The sequence below is a fragment of the Limulus polyphemus genome, unplaced genomic scaffold (assembly GCF_000517525.1).
Source record: "Limulus polyphemus unplaced genomic scaffold, Limulus_polyphemus-2.1.2 Scaffold3009, whole genome shotgun sequence".
In the NCBI taxonomy this organism is placed as follows: Eukaryota; Metazoa; Arthropoda; class Merostomata; order Xiphosura; family Limulidae; genus Limulus; species Limulus polyphemus.
The window spans coordinates 51,390-71,136 of NW_013668619.1; the positions used below are offsets into that span (position 1 = coordinate 51,390).

The 19,747-nt window shown below is 34.9% G+C and overlaps 2 protein-coding genes across 2 annotated transcripts in view; one reads left to right on the plus strand and one right to left on the minus strand.

Annotated features, from left to right (window-relative positions):
- LOC106468440 (probable chitinase 10) overlaps positions 1-3,756 on the minus strand; it is a 35,101-nt gene extending 31,345 nt beyond the window's left edge. The window contains exon 1 of the mRNA XM_022396777.1: positions 3,684-3,756. The gene's annotated coding sequence lies outside the window, so the exon portion shown is untranslated. The remainder of the gene's footprint in view (positions 1-3,683) is intronic.
- An 8,322-nt stretch (positions 3,757-12,078) lies between these two features.
- Positions 12,079-19,747, plus strand: part of LOC106468442 (monocyte to macrophage differentiation factor 2-like) — a 20,133-nt gene continuing 12,464 nt past the window's right edge. Inside the window, exon 1 of the mRNA XM_013928869.2 lies at positions 12,079-12,405. Coding sequence (XP_013784323.1) covers positions 12,323-12,405 — 83 coding nt within the window. The 5' untranslated portion in view covers positions 12,079-12,322. The remainder of the gene's footprint in view (positions 12,406-19,747) is intronic.

Below are 19,747 nucleotides of genomic sequence, written 5' to 3' on the forward strand. Positions count from 1 at the left end.
TTTTTTTTTTTTTTTTTTTTTTTTGAGTACCAACTTTTAGCTCAAAGCTCCGTCATCTCTTGACCGATTTGAAATCTAGTTACTGTTTTGGACCCAGGCGGTCATACCCTTTCGATTGATGTATTTGTCCCCCATCCAGGGTCTCATATATTAATTTACTCTAATCCTGCCTAAAAGTTTCTCAATTTGAGGGTAGGTTAGTAGAGGTTCTGATGAGTAATAAAATCGAATCTAATATAAGCGCGCCCCACGCTTGGTGTTTGTTGATAGTGCACTAAAATTTAGTTAATAAAAATGAAAAAAAAACAAACAAAGTCTCATAGATTAATTTACTTTAATCCTGCCTAAAAGAATTTCAAGTGTCGCGGCTGTTGCTAAAGTAACAGCAAAGAAACTTGGATCAGAATCAGAGAAAAGGAGGTCAGTCGATGAAAGTTTGAAAAATCGCCGTAAGGGCCGCTGTAACAAGGACAGGCACGCCCAAATAATAAAGGTTCATATAAAGTATGCAACAGTAACACTGGAACCGATATTACCAGTATTCTATGTGCATACATATATTTATTTTTTATATATTTCGCTTTCAGTGACACGGAGTATGAAACTAGATGTATTCCTTGGCCTCTGTGAAATGGAGCGTGCACTGACCGTGAAAATTACCCGCCTTACGGCGAAGATGATCACAGCATATCCCAATACTACAGATTATATCCGACACGCTTGATTACATAAGGTAATAACTTATTTCCCCTCAAAGGCCACTTGGAGGGGGGTCACCTGTTTTAAACACTCGCACTATTGAACAGTGGCGTGTTGTCTGTTAGTCAGTCAGTAGACACTAAAAATGGCGTTACATAAGAGACGCTTAAATTTGCTATTTGTCCTGTTGTGATGTCAGTAAAACGTGCGCATGCCATGAATGACGGGAAGAATTATGCCCTCTGTTGGCTACAACATAACAAATGAACTTAAAAAGCAAGAAATACAAATATTTGTTACTTTTATTTTGGTTTTATTTACTCTTGAAACAGAACAGTTTCGAGGTCCCCGCGCAAGCACATCTCTATTTGTTACAAAAGATTGGATGAGGTGGGATACATGAAGTATTAAAACTGGGGCTTGGGGCTCTTGTGGTTTGTTATAGTTAAGTACAAACCTACACAATGGGCTATACCCACCACGGGTATTTAAATCCGGTTTTTAGCGTTATAAGCCTTCAGACTTGCGACGAAGGGATTTGTTTGATTTGAATTTCGCGCAAATCTGCTCGAGGGCTATCTGCGCTAGCCGTCCCTAATTTATAAGTGATAGACAAGAGGGAAGGCAGCTATTCAACGCTACCCACCGCCAACTCCTTTTCTACTCTTTACCAAGGAATAGTGGGATTTACCGTTACATTATAACGCCCCCGCGGCTGAAAAGGCGAACATGCTTGGTGACGGGATTCGAACCTGCGACCCGCAGTGTTAATAGAATTTGGTTTTGTCTGGGCGCATTCTATGGGCTCCGGATTTCGCTTATTTTAATAAAGCACATTAGACTTACGATCTTTTATTATATATATTCTAAATAAAACACGTTTAGCGAGAGAAGCCGAGATAAAAAAAATAAACAGTAATTTTCCTTTTAATTGTGAAGTAGTTCGATCAGAGCGTGCGCATGACTCCTTCGATAAAGAGGACTTTTGTTTTCCAGATAAGGCAGAAAATTATGAGGAAAACCGTGTAACAGATGTCATTAAAAGTAAATTCCGCATAAAAATTCATATTCTTCATTAATAATGTACAATATATGAAAAGAAACAATAAAATTAAAAATATCAAAATTGAGATATAAGTTTACAATGACGACTTCTAATACGAACGACCTATTGAACTGGTTAAGTCAGAAAAGTCGCTGGTATTTACTGAGTAATTAATAAATAAATAAATAAATACATTTTTTATTGGAGTTAGGTTTGTTTTGAATTCCCACAAAGCTACACGAAAGCTATCTGCGCTAGTCATCTCTAATTTAGAAGTGATAGACTAGAAGGTCAACACCACCCACCGCCAACTCTTGGGCTACTATTTTACCAACGAACTGTGGGATTGACCGTTACATTACATCGCATCCACAACTGATAGGGGGTAACAGGAGTTTGAACCCACAACTCTCAGATTGGGAGTCGAGCGCCTTCACTACCAGGCCATTTGATTATAAATATTTTATTTTATATTTTAGAGAGTTAATTTAGTCTTTTCTCCAAACAACACAAAAACGAGAGCCGGAAAAGTACCACTTCCAGTTTAAACAGAATCTTCCCAGAATTCAGATAAGCTGATATACCGCTGTGCCACTGGGAAGGGCTTTTGTATATGCACAAATATACTTTAGAAGAATGTCCGTAAATATCCTGCAAAATGTACGAAATACTGCAAGAGGGCAAGGACGACAGAATAAAAATTTTATATCGGACTTTTCGGACTATACATTATCCATCTTCAGCGATTTTTCTGTGAAAACAAATAAGTTGTAAGTTTAATTTAACAAACTAAAATCGAAAAATATAATAAAATTTAATGGACATATAATTGGAAGAAAAAAATAACAGCTCACTGTCCTTCGCGGGGAATTGAACCCCAAATTTTTAGCGATGTAATTCCGTAAACTTACCTATGACCCACTGGAGGATAACAACAAGAGGGGCAAGGAAATATTTAGAGGTGAATAAAGAGAAGTGAAGAATTAAAACAGATTTAATTGATAGGAGCTGGCGGTTTGATTAACGGTAGGCCTATATTTGATGACTTTGGTTAATAATTCTCTATCAGAATTTTAAAATAATCTAACATCAAGGTGTCGTTTAGTGTTGCCAATGTAGATGGCTCTGCAGTCACCACACGTGTATCTGTTAAGACCCATGAGAGCGAGACAAGTAATAGTTTGTCTTTCTACGGCAATAAGTCTTTTAATCCTCAAGTGGGTTTAAAAATTACTCCGAGTTTAAGATGAAGGTAGTGTTTGTGTATTAACTTAGATCAATTCTGTCCGAATTGTAGATTCTGTTTTATAAGGTAGGGGGAAACAAGAGTAGCGAGACAGTTAGAAACATTAAGTAATTTGATTTTAGGATTGAATCTGGTGCGAGTTTTTCTAGCAAGGATTGAAGTTATTCATTTTGTTTCAAGATGTTGAGTAAAAAGCCGATTTTAGTCTAGGTTTCGTTAGAGTCTATCGTGAAGACAAGAAATAAGGTTTTGTATGTAATGAGAGGGAATAAAATTGTCAAAAGTTGTAAAAGTGCTCCTTCCCCCAAATGGTGTTTAGCGAACATGCATGCGACTTTTTGACCTCACAGGATTTCGTAAACGTTATCTGACCTTGGTGTGTATGTAACGGCCTGCGATTTACCAGGATTTTACTGAACAGTATTAAATATTTACCAAACTACTTCCTCACTCTTGATTATTGAATAATGCAACTTTATCGAATATTTGTTTTTTAATCTAAAAAGACCAGTAAAAGTTTTCTTGTGATAAACAGATGTACAGAAATAGTTAGGGTTTTTTTTTTTTTCAATTCTTGGTACAACAAGGATTTCTACAAATGAAAGTGTTATCTTCTAATTCACAGTTAAATTGTATATTCAAATGTCGTGGGTTTAAATTCGAGAGGGAATAACAAAAGTATCGTCCACATACCTTATTTAAAGGACAACTTTGAAGCTAGTACCAGTAGGTCAATCTCTTTGCCACGAGGGTTCGTGAAAACAAAGAAAGGCATGGGTGAATGTAGGAAATAATGGCGAGGCTATCGCAACGCCACCTATCTGGTCATACAGTTTGCTGTTGAAACAGTAGGGGATATTTTTGGTAGCGACGATAAAGAGTTTGTATAGCTGTGATTGGTTTAGACCATTTTAGGTCTTGGGGGAAAAAACTGTGATTTTCATTATGTTAGTGACAAAGGAGGAATATCAAAGGTGTTCATCACAGAATTTTTAAAGGATTGAAAAGCGTTGATTTCTTTGGAAAAAGAAACACATATATATATATAATAGTAAAATCGTTAGCAATTAATGGGCTTAAAATAGGAACCGAAACCTTAGATTGTAAGCATGAGAGCCGATGAGGCTTAGGTGTAAGTTAGTTTTGTGTATTTTAAATATGCTTGTATGTTTGTTTGTAATTAAGCACAAAGCTACACAGTGGGCTATCTGTGCTCTGCCCACCACGGGTATCGAAACCCGGATTCTAGCGTTGTAAGTCCGCAGACATACCGCTGTGCCACTGGAGGGCTTAGATATACTACATAGGACACTGGTACGGAACCACAAGGATACTTAAAGCTAGTGGAAGAAATAATTGTTTGGTTTTTTTCAGATGTCAAAGGCAGCGTTAGATTTAAAGTTTCTCTTCACGTTGCAAGGGGTTAAAGTTCAGGCTGTTGGATTTATTTTTATGTTCCACTAGAGAAGTTATTTTGGGCATATATATAGCCCGTTTTGTCTGGAAGTACAATACTATGACCTTTGTCAGGTCAGGCAACAATGATGTTTTTCTTCCAAGAGAGTTCAGGAAAGTCGAGTGAGGTGTGTGACAATTATAACTGCAGAAAGAGATAGTAAGTTTGAACATCCAAGGCTATGTTAGGATGTACGAGAGCCTTTCTTTCTTTCCGTGGCAAGTATTTAGGTTTAAGGAAACAGGGGGCGCCCAAAATACGAAATTCTCTTTCACCCTACTGCTGGTTTGAGAACTGTGGACAAAAGCTTTGCGAAAAACCACAACAATCTATTGACCTCCTTCCCCTGGAGAAAGCAGCCACCAAGGAAGCGAGCCAGAAAAAGGCCAAATAGAAAGTCACCGCTAGGGCTACTTATTAAGGTCTTCTTGACGTTCTTTCTTTTGATTGTCCCATGTAAACTTCAAGCAGACACTATCCTAAAAATAAAAATAAAACAAAAAATCACAGGATCTGAGAAGATAGGAAAGGTACCCAAAAGATTCAAATTCCCAACCAGATCTGTAGACCAGATAACTTGAACTCAAGGCGCTTTGGTATAATTATGTCATGTTTACAGTCGGCAAGGGACTGTTTTGGTATAACTATGTAATGTTTACAGTTGGCAAGAAACTGTTTTGGTATAATTATGTCATGTTTACAGTCGGCAAGAAACTGTTTTGGTATAATTATGTCATGTTTACAGTCGGCAAGGGACTGTTTTGGTATAACTAAGTAATGTTTACAGTCGGCAAGGAACTGTTTTCTGAAATCAAGATTGTCACACACGAAAAGTGTAAAAGACTAAGTTGATATATCCTCGTGTTAAGATACTGGCAATGGATTCAATCGTAGGGAATCGTAATTTCAGTAAGAAGATCAAGACGTAAGTGAAAATAAATATTTTATTTCGGATTCTACATTATTGATCTTCAGCGATTTTCTGTAAAAACTAATACTCTTACGTTTAATGTAACAAACTAAAATTGAAAAAGAAAATAAGTAAAGGGAGTATCATGTATATAGACATAAAATAGTAGTGAATAAAGAGAAGTGAACAATTAAAACAGATTTAATTGATAGGAGCTGGCGGTTTGATTAACGGTAGGCCTATATTTGATGACTTTGGTTAATAATTCTCTATCAGAATTTTAAAATAATCTAACATCAAGGTGTGGTTTAGTGTTGCCAATGTAGATGGCTCTGCAGTCCCCACACGTGTACTTATTAGACCCATGAGAGCAAGACAAGTAATAGTTTGTCTTTCTACGGCAATAAGTCTTTTAATCCTCAAGTGGGTTTAAAAATTACTCCGAGTTTAAGATGAAGGTAGTGTTTGTGTATTAACTTAGATCAATTCTGTCCGAACTGTAGATTCTGTTTTATAAGGTAGGGGAACCGAGAGTAGCGAGACAGTTAGAAACATTAAGTAATTTGATTTTAGGATTAACTTGTATAATTAGAAACGCCCGATTTTTTTAATCGTCGTATTGATCTTCTTGTTAATGACATATTTCAGTTTGAATATTTTAAACATTTTTTTTTGTAATTTAAAATATTTAAGGTTAGATATCAAAACTTTTATCAACAGGGAAGGGCGTCACCCAAGCTGTGACGTAATGATTACAATTTGTCCATCCTTTTTCAGCATAACGCCCCACATCGGCATGTCTGTGGACTTACAAATTAGAAACCGAGTTTCGATACATGTGGTTAGCAGAGGGCAGATAGCTCATTGTGTAGATTTGTGCTTATTTACAAACAAATCTTTAACATAAATATCGCAGATGTATAAGTTGACTATCTCTTCGTATTTCAGTGATTTGGATGGTATAATAATTTGAATATACTCACGTATTTAGTAATAGATCGTATTCAAATGTTCCAGTTTCTGGTTTAACCTTTAAACAGAAAAAGTTTCAACTTTCTGTTTCTTTTTTCGGGTTTTAGAGTTAGGGAAGGTTATACATTGTTATAAGTAATATTTTTACTGTTGTAATTTGTTTGTTAGCTAGAAGGATTTGCGGATTGTAAATGATGAGTTAAGTTGGCTGTCCAGTTGACGTCAGGTTTTGTTCTAGCTCATCCGCACTGAGATTATAAATACGAGATAGTTGTAATGTATGGGGAATTGTTTCATGATTGTAAAGTTGAATCAGCCATTGTGTTTTGTGAAGTATTTGGACCTGTGTTAGTTATCACGCTTATTGAGTTACTTCGTACAAGTAAATTGGTTTTGTTGACATTAGTGTAGTTCAGTGTGAACGCCATTTATAACGTAGGCTTACAACAATTTACGGCAGTGTACAAACTCCAAACTTGTAGAAACTTAAAAATGAAATAAAATAATCCGTGATCATTACGTGGACTGGATGTTGAATTATTCTCATCAGATGATTTATAAAAATCCGTCAACTAAGCTAATACAATATATTTTATGAACAGAATGAGTCAGTTGTTATTACTATTATCACATACAAAAAAAACTTTTACGTTCTTCGATTTTATTATTTGGTTTACATTACAGGGCTATCATGTCTTCGACTTCCATCTTGAATTACATATTTCCATATCAGCAGTATATGTGGTGTAGAAAATCATCAATAATTACACAGATCAAGTATCCACAAGAGAAATTCCAGAGAAAATTTCATTATGAGGTTCATCTGGAAGCTATCACAGAAAGGATTATCTAATTACTCTTCATTCATTGTTTATCAAAAGCTGTCTCGGAGAAACCTTATTGAGATTTTTTTTAACGTGTTTCATAAAAGAATAAACCTTCAGGAAACTCTTTGTTATGGGTTTTATCAGAAATGTAAATAGAAAATCATTGGAAAGTATTTGTCGTGTTCCTTTTTTTTTATCAGAAATGTAAATAAAAGAAATTTTCAAGAAGCTCTTTGGTGTGTGTTTCATTTAGATATTTTTCAAAGAGGAGATTCTCGGGTAAAACTTTTCATCAGAAATCTAGACAAGTTTTCAAAAGATACTTCATCGTGTGTTTTATCAGGAATTTCGAGGAGAGAGGAGATATTTAGGAAATTCTTCTCCATGAGTGAACAAAGATCCCATACTCCGAAACCACTGCTAATATAAACAAAACTTACACTTTTCTTTAGAAAGTATGTGGCAATTTAACGTTCTGCTTCTCCCAGGTTCAAACCTGGCACTTCTCACACACCGAGTGAGAGGTGTACCATTTCAAACAAAGGGTTATTTCCCATAAGTTGCTAATATGATATCCAAACCAATTTACATTTAGTATCCCAAATTTTAACTCTTAAATAAACCTATATTGGTGTTGAAAAGTGGATAACGTCTTATCGAAAGAGAGATATTTCTGGAAAAATTTAGATCATATATATATGCCTTCTATATAATGCATATTTTCTCACATTAATCAATTTCTGCCTCTAATAAATTTAATACAGAATAATATCGCTGAACTTGCTGTTTCTATGGCTGTAAGAGTTCCCCTCGCGGTGTACAAAGCACAGGTGGTCCATTGTGTATCTTTGTACTAAAACAAACAAAGAAAAAAGCACAAACACAATCCTCTGGAAGTCATTAGGTCAATAATCTTTTTAACTGTATCAAGTAAGGAAAAGTTTGTTAAATACATTTGATATTCAGTGAAAACATGATGGATTGTATTATAAATAGTCCGTATTTTTTTTTATGAAAATATGGGATATTTCTTTGCAGAACCTTGCCAGATTTTCCTTGAAGAAAAGAAAAAAAAATCCCAATTTATTTCAATGCTTTTCACATCGGGTTGTAAGTATAACAAAATCATGTGGCTTTTTTCACCTTTCCTGGGAATCGGCCCCCCAGTAGCACAGCGGTATGTCTGCGGACTTACAACGCTAGAATCCGGATTTCGATACCCGTGGTGGGCAGAGCACAGATAGCCCATTGTGTAGCTTTGTGCTTAATTACAAACAACAACATCCAGGGAATCGTTGACGATTGTCCCGACATCTAGTGGTATTCGTGATTATATTAAAAGCTTTTATTTAAATATTTTATGTTATCCAGTTTGGTCATTAGAGACGTAGCATGTTTGGAAAAAGGGCATTTTTTCATATCCTCTTCTCTTTCTTTATCTGTTTGTTTGAATTTCGCTCAAAGGTACTTGAGGGCTCTCTACACTAGTTATCCCTAATTTTGAAGTCATAGACTAGAGAGAAAATAGCTAGTCAACACCACCTACCGCCAAATTTTTGAAAACTCTTTAGTAACGAATTGACCGTTATTTATAACGCCCCCCACGGCTGAACGAGCGAGCATGTTCTGGGATGGGATTCGAACTTGTGACCTACAAATTGCGAGTTGAGTGCCCTAATCACTTGGCTGTGCCAGGCCTCGTCTTCTTCTGAATACTGCTCGATAATTGCCAGCTTTTTAATATTTGAAAAATTAGATTTACCAGGAAAGGAAACACAGAGGACGTTAAACAAGCCAATTCTTCTTACAAGACTTGTTTCATAGCAGATCATATTTTGAAGTTCAGAATCCACTTTTAGTGATAAAATGTCCCAGTGGGCTGTCATTAATGTATATGCAGATAAAGGGTGGAACTCCGTGTCACGTATCTGATTGAAAAAAATAATAATAATTCACTCCAAAAAGATTTGTGTCTAACCATAATTACATGAGCAGACATTTTTTTTTGGGTGGGGTGGGGGGTAACTGTGTTGGGCAGAGCACACAACTACAAACAAAAAACAAACAATTATCTTAAAGTTTAATTACGTAACTCGGTAAGAATCGTACTTGTGTTTATAATTCATTGATGTTGAGGCTATCGAACGTCGCATGAAATTTATTGATGTCGAGGATATAGAGATTTCTAGAAGGCGAGCAGACGATTAAGTGATAAATATATAAATAGTATGAAACGAGTGAGAACAGAAGACAGACAGAGCGGGAAGAGAGCCAAAAATAAAGCAGAGTGAAAGAGAAAGGTTAGGAAACGTAAAGTTAACCGTCGTATGAGTAAATAGCCTAACGGTTAATATGTTAAAGTGAGATTAACAGTTTTCTGACATTTTATGAGAATAATTTGTCTCGTTAAAGGGTGTTCTAAAGCAATCGAACCTGCCTGTGTGAACTTTGACAAAAAGTAGACGATTATTTGGAAGTAGGCCTACATGCGAAAAGTAGACATTTATTGGAAGTAGGCCTAAATACGAAAAAGCAGACGAGTATCGGAAGTATAGGATACAACTACGATAAGTCAACAACGACAACGTAAGTGAATTATAGAACGATACTCTTGTGATAAAAAGAAAAGGAAAAGAGTGAGAAGAAAAAGAAAAAGTGAATTATACACTGATAATGTTTAACATAAAAATAGAGGAAAATAGTACAGCTTGTCAACTGAATTCTAAAGCAATTGAATAGGCCTAAGTTGACTTTTGACAAGAAGAAGAGAACTATATCTAGAATGTAAAGATTTTTTATACATACGTTTAACTTGTTCGAATATATTTATATTATTTTGAAAACAAGTGGAGTGCGTGCTCTTCGTTTATTTTTCAATTTATCGCCAAGAAGTCACAGACACGTACTGTAGCAGAATCCTAGGCCTAACACACAAACAAACTTACTATATAAAACAAGGAAAACAAGTAAGTTATATGACAGACTTGAGTGATTTATCCACTACCATTATGTCGAGATATGTTTCTTTACTAACGCTGTTGATTCGGTTCCCATCTATATTACACGTGTGATCCAAATTACAGTTCATTTTTATAGTGTTAATTAAACCTATTTTCTGCCTATTATATACTTATCTGTACATCTATAAGTATTTGGTGTTAAGGAGAATTACTAACATGCTCACAAGTGGCTGAGGAATGTGAATGGTAGTGGGTTTAAACACCTGAACACTTAACTTATTTTGTACGTCCACCGGTTCTTCTTCACGAGCGTTTGAGAGGCAATGATGATGTCCATAGCTGTTTTTTTTTTAGTGATATTACTGCAGCTTTCTGTGTGAAAAATCTGGTTGAAAATTGACGTGAAACGTTTGTTGGAAAACAATTGAACATTTGTGTATATATATGAAGGATTCGCACTACATATGTAACATATTGCTTTACTTCAAGAACTGATTCTTTTTCTATTTTAGCGTACAGATACATAATAGGATGTATGTGGTCTATCCACCGCGGGGAATCGAACCACGGAATTTAGCGTTTTAACTTCTTAAACTTAACCCTGACACACCGGGGGACGTTTCAAGAGCCAACTACAGAAAAAGCACATTATCTAAAGTGTGGGAGAAAATTCGTACTTAGCTCTTCTTTATTTTAAAGACCAGTAGAATAAAACAACCTGTAAGTGACCTAGTTGATCCACTTCAGTATTTTAAAAGTCGCAATTATGTTACTTGAACATCTACTAGTGTATCTTCTTTATATCTTAACAACTTATAATGAATTTAGTCCCTCCCCCCTCCCCTAAAGGGTATCGATTACTAAAAATTTGGGGTTGGTCTAATATATAAGTAGAGTTAAGATTATAATAACTGTAAATTGCTTTAGACCAAAAACAACAACAACAAAAAAAAAACAGCTTTTATGATTTTTTTTCAACCTATATCTTTGTTTCATTTTTAGTTATTAAACAATTACTCACAAACAAAACAGTTGCATGGGGAGGGGGGCAAAGAAAAACATGCTAAACCTGAAAAAAAAATCTTAATGAAGTTTATTTTGTTCACTAGGGTTACCTGGCATCATCAGGTGAGATACAAGAACTAAGGCAAAATGTCTGTTAGCCCCAGTTTTTGTACGCCACCTGGTGATACCAGATAAACCTAGTGAACAAAATGAAAAAAAAATTTACTATATACAAGCGATAAAATCTTGTGTGCATCATAGTTCTTTCTAATATTTAATAAAATATCAATGAGTTCACATCTTTCTGTTTATAACCATTCTTAAATGTGTTCGGTATGAATAAATAAACTCAAACGACATGGTTCAATTTGGAATTTAGCTTTATCTCTCGCGAAATTTTGGGATTGCACGTGTTTCGCCGTCATGAATCACCTGGTTAAAATTCGAAACAGTAAAAGACTATCATGAATGGCGTCTTTTTCTCTCGCTCTATTAGATTAAGTTTTTAATTGAACTCTGTTCATAAAACAAAATATCATGGTTAACAACAACCACTGGAATTAACTCACATGTTGCTTTCCATTTGATAAAATAAATGATTTATCAGATTAAATTTTATTCTTTGCACAACCCCTGAACAAGTTTAATAACGATATTACTATTTTTTTATGACTTTTATGCCGTTCCAACACGCCCTCACAAAGTTGTCGTACACCACCAAAATACAGTGTATGTTTTATTTTTATGGTGAGTATTAGAAGTAACGATGTTTATCAGTGAGCTTATTTAAAGTTTATTTTCAAACATGGAGCATGAAGTTCTTAATATATCGAGTTGGCAAACTTCCAAAATCGATAGCAAAGCCTAAATTCTGAGCTGTGTGTAGAAATGATTCAACCACTCCTATTACTCGACAGCAAAGCATGCGCTGTGGCAGCGCGTGGTGTTCCGCGTGTAGGTAGACCTTCGCGTGCAGGAAGGAAGGAAGTGTTGGAGAGATAAAGGATAACATGATACACTTTTATAAAAGAAAAAAGACACCTCGATTAGATTTGTTTTCGTAATCAACTTTTGTTTTGAAGTGAAATAAAAACATTTTTTTTGGCGTTTTATTTAATAACGCAAACGAAGGGACGCGATGATTTACGACCGATGATGAAATTGACATCACGTTTGGAGACCTCTCATCCTCCTGCTCAACGATGTCAAGAGGAAGTGAAAGTCGTGTGGAAGATGTCGACAAGATGAAGGGAAGCCCTGACAGTTATGTGCCAAGTAAGCGAAGGTATGACAATATAAAGTATTTAATGATAAAGGTTGAAAACAAAAAATCGGAAAACTACAGCAATGGCGTTTAATTTTTTAGAAAATACGCTCTTCTGTGTGTCCGGAAAATATTTGGAAGAAATGGCGGGCTTTATTTACATATATGATTGGTTGAGGTTTTCACTGTTTATTTAAGGTTACAGGTAAGCTATCTTTTCTGTGTGTCACAAAACGCAAGCGTTTGTCTGGTAAAATGATAGCTACTGTTGATTATCACCCAAGACCTTGGAGAAACTTGGAGATCAAGCCAATCTAGTCTTTGCAAATTCATTATATCACCAATATGATAACAAAGCTGGCTATTTGAGCAATTATCTTACGTAATATACGGTCTTATTACCATATTTAGAATATATAGTATATGATCGATATAATATATCTGGATGAAATGCCCTAGACTTGTAGTTCCGAAGTTTTAATGTAATAAAAATATTTTTATGTTAACTAGCAAAGGTACAATAAATAAACTCAGTAAAGCTGGTTTAGTAAAGGTACACACGCCAAGCACGACACTTAATTCGTTGGTTTTTGCGTAGATGGCGGAACAGGGTGTGTGTGTAGGGGTCCTTCACTGGCAGCAACAGAAAAGTGGGGGTGGGTGGGTGAAATGGCTGTGAAACTCATAATAATGAGAATATGAATGGGGTTGAGGTTTTAGTATTCTTCTGTGGCATACCCAAGAGTCCCTTAACGTTTCATATTGATCAGAGATGGAAAATTTTCGTCACGGATAGACAGACAAACACAAGTCGCTTTTTTAGTATATTTGTATGCATAGATTACTCTTTCTTTAGTAGTAGTTAAGTGTAGAAGGCTATATTATCTTACTCTTCCCATTGTAATAGGTATGGAACTCACTGCATTGTTTTGTCATTACTTCAGAGACACGCAGATCATCGTTCTCGTACAAGATTCAAACGTTTTGACACATATATTGTGCTTTAACATTGTTTGATTCTCGTAGTCTTTAGGTCAAAGGTGAACTTGAAACTCCGTTTACAAGTCTTTCAAAAACACTTCTTTTGCAGACTGTATTTGCCAGTCTGTAAAGAGTGACGTTAGGGTCTCGATGTCGTTTCTGTAACAGCAGTTTGTAACCGTGATTGTTTCCCAATTCTTCTTCTTGTCTTCGTTAATTTCAACTATTGCTGTGTTTCACTAAACGTCAAACGAGTTTATTACGAGACATTTCTATTAAGGTTAATCAAATCACGACTTATATCTCCAGAATGTAATTTTAGTGGCTCAATATTTCGCTATTACAGCTTCGTCAGGAGTTATCGATAACCTACAAGTTCAACTAAATTGGAACGAAATAAGTCAGTTCATTATGCTTATAAGTCGTTGTTTGCCAACTTATTGTTATATTAGCATAATGTGCTTCCATACTCAATTACCATATCAATATCAACAAGTGGTTTTTTTTTTTATTATTATTGAAAAGAGTTTAAGCACAAAATTTCGTTTACTTTTGTAGTTAAGAACAAAGCTACACAATGGACTGTTTGTGTTGTGCCCATCATGGTATGAAAACCCGGTTTTTAGCGTTATAAACGAATTTGGTGAAACAAAAACTCGTAGTTACATTTTTCAGTGTTGGATTAGTTCAACTTTTATATTGACGAAAGTTGGTGAATAAAGCTTTTGAATAGACTAACAAATGACCGTGATAAAGTTCACTTTGTACCTTGAAGATACCTCAGACAAAGCTGTTTTAGATACAACAGAAGTTTCCACAAGAACACGCAACACACTTTGGGCAGTCGTTTCACTATAAAAATAATAGTCAAATTCCAGTAGACCCCCGGTGGGGCGTTTTTTATTCCTTCCTCTTCCATTCTGTAAAAGTAAGTGTCAAAATAAAGAACTTATTCTTCTTAATATCATATATAATAGTAGTATTTAGTAAGTAGGTTGAATAATATGGGTGTTGGGCTAAGGATGCTTCTACAGTAGGTGTCTGTGACTTCTAGTCGATAAATTGAAAAATAAACGAAAAGCACGCACTCCACTTGTTTTCAAAATAATATATTCGAACTAGTTAAACGTATGAACAACACATTCTTTACACTATAGAGGTCATAAGCATATCATAAACATTATATATAGTTCTCTTGTCAAAAGTCTACTTAGGTGTCTGTGACTTCTAGTCGATAAATTGAAAAATAAACGAAAAGCACGCACTCCACTTGTTTTAAAATAATATATTCGAACTAGTTAAACGTATGTACAACACATTCTTTACACTATAGAGGTCATAAGCATATCATAAATATTATATACAGTTCTCTTGTCAAAAGTCCACTTAGGGCTATCCAATTGGCTTTAGAATTTCAGTTGACAAGCCGTACCACCTTTCTCTACTTCTATCTTAAACACTATCAGTGTATGATTCACTTATTCCCTTTCTTCTCTCTCTTTTTCTTCTATTATCACAACAGTATTTGTGTATAATTCACTTATTCCTTTTCTTCTCTCTTTTTTTCTTCTATTATCATAACAGTATCGGTGTATAATTCACTTGCGCTGTCGTTGAGTTACCGCAGTTGTATCCTGAACTTTCGATACTCGTCTGCTTTTTCGTATTTAGGCCTACTTCTAATAAACGTCTGCTTTTCGCATATAGGCCTACTTCTAATAAACGTCTGCTTTTCGCATATAGGCCTACTTCCAAATAATCGTCTATTTTTTGTCAGAGTCTACATAGGCAGGTTCAATTGCTTTAGAACACACGTTGACGAGACAAATTATTCTCCTAAAATGTCAGAAAACTGTAAATCTCACTTTAACATATTAACCGTTAGGCTATTCACTCATACCCGGTTAACTTTATGTTTTCTAACCTTTCTCTGACCGAAACTCTCTTTCACTCTGCTTTACTTTTGGCTCTCTTCCCGCTCAGTCTCACACTATTTATATATTTATCACTTAATCCTCTGCTCTCCTTCTAGAAATCTTTATATCCTTGACATCAATAAATTTCACGTGACGTTCAATAGCCTCAACATCAATGAATTATAAACACAACTTACGATTCTTACCGAGTTACGTAACTAAACTTTAAGATAATTGCTTTTAATTCTCTTGTTATGAGAAAACTAAACAGTCATGAAATATTCACTCACAAAATAAATATATTAATAATACCTACACTAAACAGTTTTTTATATCATTACATTAAGGTACAGTAGAAAGTTTAAACGTATTATTTAGGCTACAGTTTGTGTTTCAATAAAAGTTGTGCATACAACATTGTGAAAACGTTTTCCTCCTTTGTAAATTTTCAAAAGCATAAAACATGCAAAAGATACATCAAATAATGTTGTTCAGTATTTCAAAACATGTAAACTGATAATATATATATTCACCATTAACGTCTAACAGTGCCACAACGTTGTCACAACATATAACATTGTCAGTGTTACCAACGCACAACTATTTAGCAACATTGCAGAAATGTCATGTGTTAGCTGTAACAGCGGTAAGTTTATTGACTTACAACGCTAAAATCTGATGTTCGATTCCCCGCAGTGGATACAGAAGATAGCCAATGTACCTGTGTTCTAAAACAAACAAATCCCATTATTTGTTCAGACAAGAGAGGTCAAAGGTTGGGGTTGGTGCTGTTGACTAGTTTCCTTCCTTCCAATATATCAATTCAAAATTATGAAACAAATAAAAAATATACCCGATAGTGGATTAGCGTTTATACTGTTAGGCCTATATAAATAACGAAAAACACACACAAAAACAGGCCTAATTTGATAAATATACTAAATGGACTTAAATGTATTTAATAAACAAAATTGTGTTTTAGGATAATGATATAGCTGGACAAGATTTATTCTGCAATTGTGAAATATGGTATAATTTTATAACTATATATAAACTAATAAAACTCCTGTAAAATATATTAGTTAACACCAGAGGCGCCACGTTACTATGGTAACTTTTTCGGTAGGTGTTACATTTTATTGAGCTGTTTACTGGTATTTATGTTGGTCATTAAAACTTTGTTGCCATGTTAAGACAATATCAACATGAGATGATTGCTATATTTTTAGAAGCTGGTGTCAAACTTAGTGGTAAAGGTAGTATACATGAATAAATATGGTTCAGTTTCAGAAGGTTGTCAATAGGGGGCAGCACAATATTAAATAAATTGCTGTTACAATATATTTTAAGAACAATTTAGATCATATATATATATGCTTACAAATAAATAACATTTAGCAATACACTCTTTAATTTTAATACTTTGATAATGTTTTGGAGTCTGGGAACACATATATATATGATACTTTTTCTACAGTAATTTGTTTGTTTTAGAAATTTTACGCAAAGCTGCACTAGGGTTATCTGATATTAAACTGATACATTAGGGGGAGGGCAGTTAACACAACCCACAGCCAACTCTTGCGTTGCTCATCTCAAACCGAATAGTTGGATATGACTTACACTTTTATAACGCACACATGGCCTCAAAGTACGGAGTGTGAGGTTTTTTGGTTTTTTTTCGGTAACGGGAAGCGAACCACGGAACCTTAGTTACACCGTCCAGCACACTGACAACTGGCCTGCTTTGGCCCAGAAACATACAGGCCTTTCAAAGAATACACTCTAGTCTTACACTGCTAAATTAGGGACGGCTAGCGCAGATACCCCTCGTGTAGCTTTGCGCGAAATTCCAAAACAAACAAACAAACAAAGAATACATTCAACAATCCTTTCATTACACAATAAATAAATAAAGTATTATATTATTGTAACGTTTTTCTGTTATTGGCGGGTTCTTTAAATTATCTGTTGAAAATAATTTAAACTAAAGTCCAAGTAAACAATAAGAAATTAGTTTCCCAACAGTGGTAAGTCTGTGGACTTATTAATCTAAAGTTCGGGGAGTCGATTCCAGCAGTGGCCATAGCATAGATAGCCCATTGTGTAGCTTTGTTTCTTAATAACAAACACATTTGACGTGGATTTAAAAATACGAGAGTTCACTTAGAGTGTTGTCGACCTACGTCACTCTTTTATTATTATTATTGTAGCTCTGAAAATGGAAAAACCGTGTTAGGCTTAAAAAGAAAAGGGTATTTTGATGCAAAGCTTAATATTTACATTCAACAACATACTAATAATGCTTCAACTATATCTTAGTTCTTCACTACAAACCATGTTCGGGCACAACCTAGTAGTTAGCGTTTCGGATTGTGAATTCAAGGGTTTCGTGGCGAACGACCCATTTTTCCCAAAATCCTACGGTGCGCTTGTAATGTGACAGTCAAATCTCACTATTCGATCACATAAGAGTAGCTGAAGAGTTGACGGTGGGCGGTTAACACCAGCTTTCAGTTAAAGAAACATTAGGAACAGCTACGCGCTGATAACCTTTTGTGTAGCTTTGCATTAAATTCTGAATCTAACAACTAAAATAACAATTGTATTTGGAGAGTAACATCTATTTTTGTCAACAAATAAGTAAGTAAGATTACTAAGGATGATCTTTATTTGGTAAGCAGTGCTGGCAAATTATTTTATAGGTAGCACTGAGTACTAACACAAAATGTTTTAGAAATTCAGTATTTTAAGACGCTAATTATTATAACTAGAATACAGTGTTGTTTACTTTGCTGTATATTAAGTAAAATAATTAATTTTCCTACAAAATGCCACAAGATAGGCTTAGGCTACAAAAAAAAAAGTATACATTCAACAATATTTTGACAAGCCTGATTAATATATCAGTCCACATAACTGTCTGATTGATAGTTATGTCTTCTCAAGTTCTTTTTTTTTTTAGCCTAAGCCTATTCTTGTGGCATCATAAACTCTATCTTTATGGTGTGCAGACGAATTATATTCACAGGATTATCTGAGTCATCAAGGTCGTAACTTGTTTTTTTCCTGTAGTATGAACTAGGCTATGAATAGAATCCATTCCTTTTTCACATGAGAGTGGCCCTCTGTCAAGTGAATGGTGCGTGTACCTGAGGAGAGAATACTTTATATAATATAATATAATATTATTATACATATAATATTATGTTATTCTTTTTTAAGATGTGCTTTTTGTTGGACTCCTGCTATAGACTTATATTTTGAGATTAGAAGTGATACTCGGGTTTATATAGAGATAGACAGTGATACAGATTATAGAGAGTCTTTGTTTGAAATAGAAGTTCTTCATTCTTATGTATTTTGTTGATAAAAACCTTGAATTTAGCAGCAAAAAAAGTAGAATTACTCCTACTGATCACACAATCCCTTACTCAAATTTTTTACTTGGGTTTGATTGTTTTTATTGTAATAAAGATTGGGATTGTTCATAATCACGTGCCCAGTCTCTTTCTTTTGACTGAGACTTAGTCAAATGCAAAGAACATCCAGGTGCTGCTCTGTAATAAAGTGTTTGACAAATCCTTTTGTTTTTACAGTTCGCGAATACTACTCTGAGGGAATCAAAGTAACATAAAAATACCACATCAGTAATTGATCGGCGATACTGTAACAGACTCACTAGCTACTCCCTGATAAACTAATAAATTCTATGACTGACTAATAAATTAACTGGAATTTTTATATTATTACAATATTTTATGTCTCTGGAAAATTCGAGATGTCATGTCAAATCTAGACATTTAACAAATTTCTAACTCTCACACGTCAGCATTACGTCATGCAAAATCTCCTTTTAGCACACAATACAAATCGGCTAAATGAAAATATCAAAAACATAGCCAACAACAATACGTTTAGGTGAGAAATTTTATACGTGTGTTTCAAAAGATAATAAGGGAATCTAAATGTTTGTTTATTCTAACTCTCTGCTGTGGAAAACCCAACACAGCCTTCAAACACTACTTTATAATTAACTAAAATAAAATATCTGCATTCTGTAGCGCCCGTCCGTGGTATCCAAGCACGTGTGATACGTTTTTTTTTCCAATTGTGAATGGAAGTATGAATACAATTTCAAGCATGACGCTCCCGAAACACAGAGGGAGGGCCAAGAACCTAGACCACATCAAGCCTGGGTCACCTTTTTGGCACATTGTATCCCCCCTGAATAGAGGGGCTAAGTCATATAGAAAAGGATACCCATAGTTGCACTCCAAGTCCACCTACCAATTTGGATCCTGCTATCTCCAAAACTGTGGGAAGAGTTTACGAACAACAACAACAAAATCACACAAAACGTGAATAAATATACGATAATTTTCCTATACTTTTCTATGACAATCCCAATGCACAAGTCTTCACATGCTACTATATATCTCACGTCTTTTCACTCCCGCTCGACT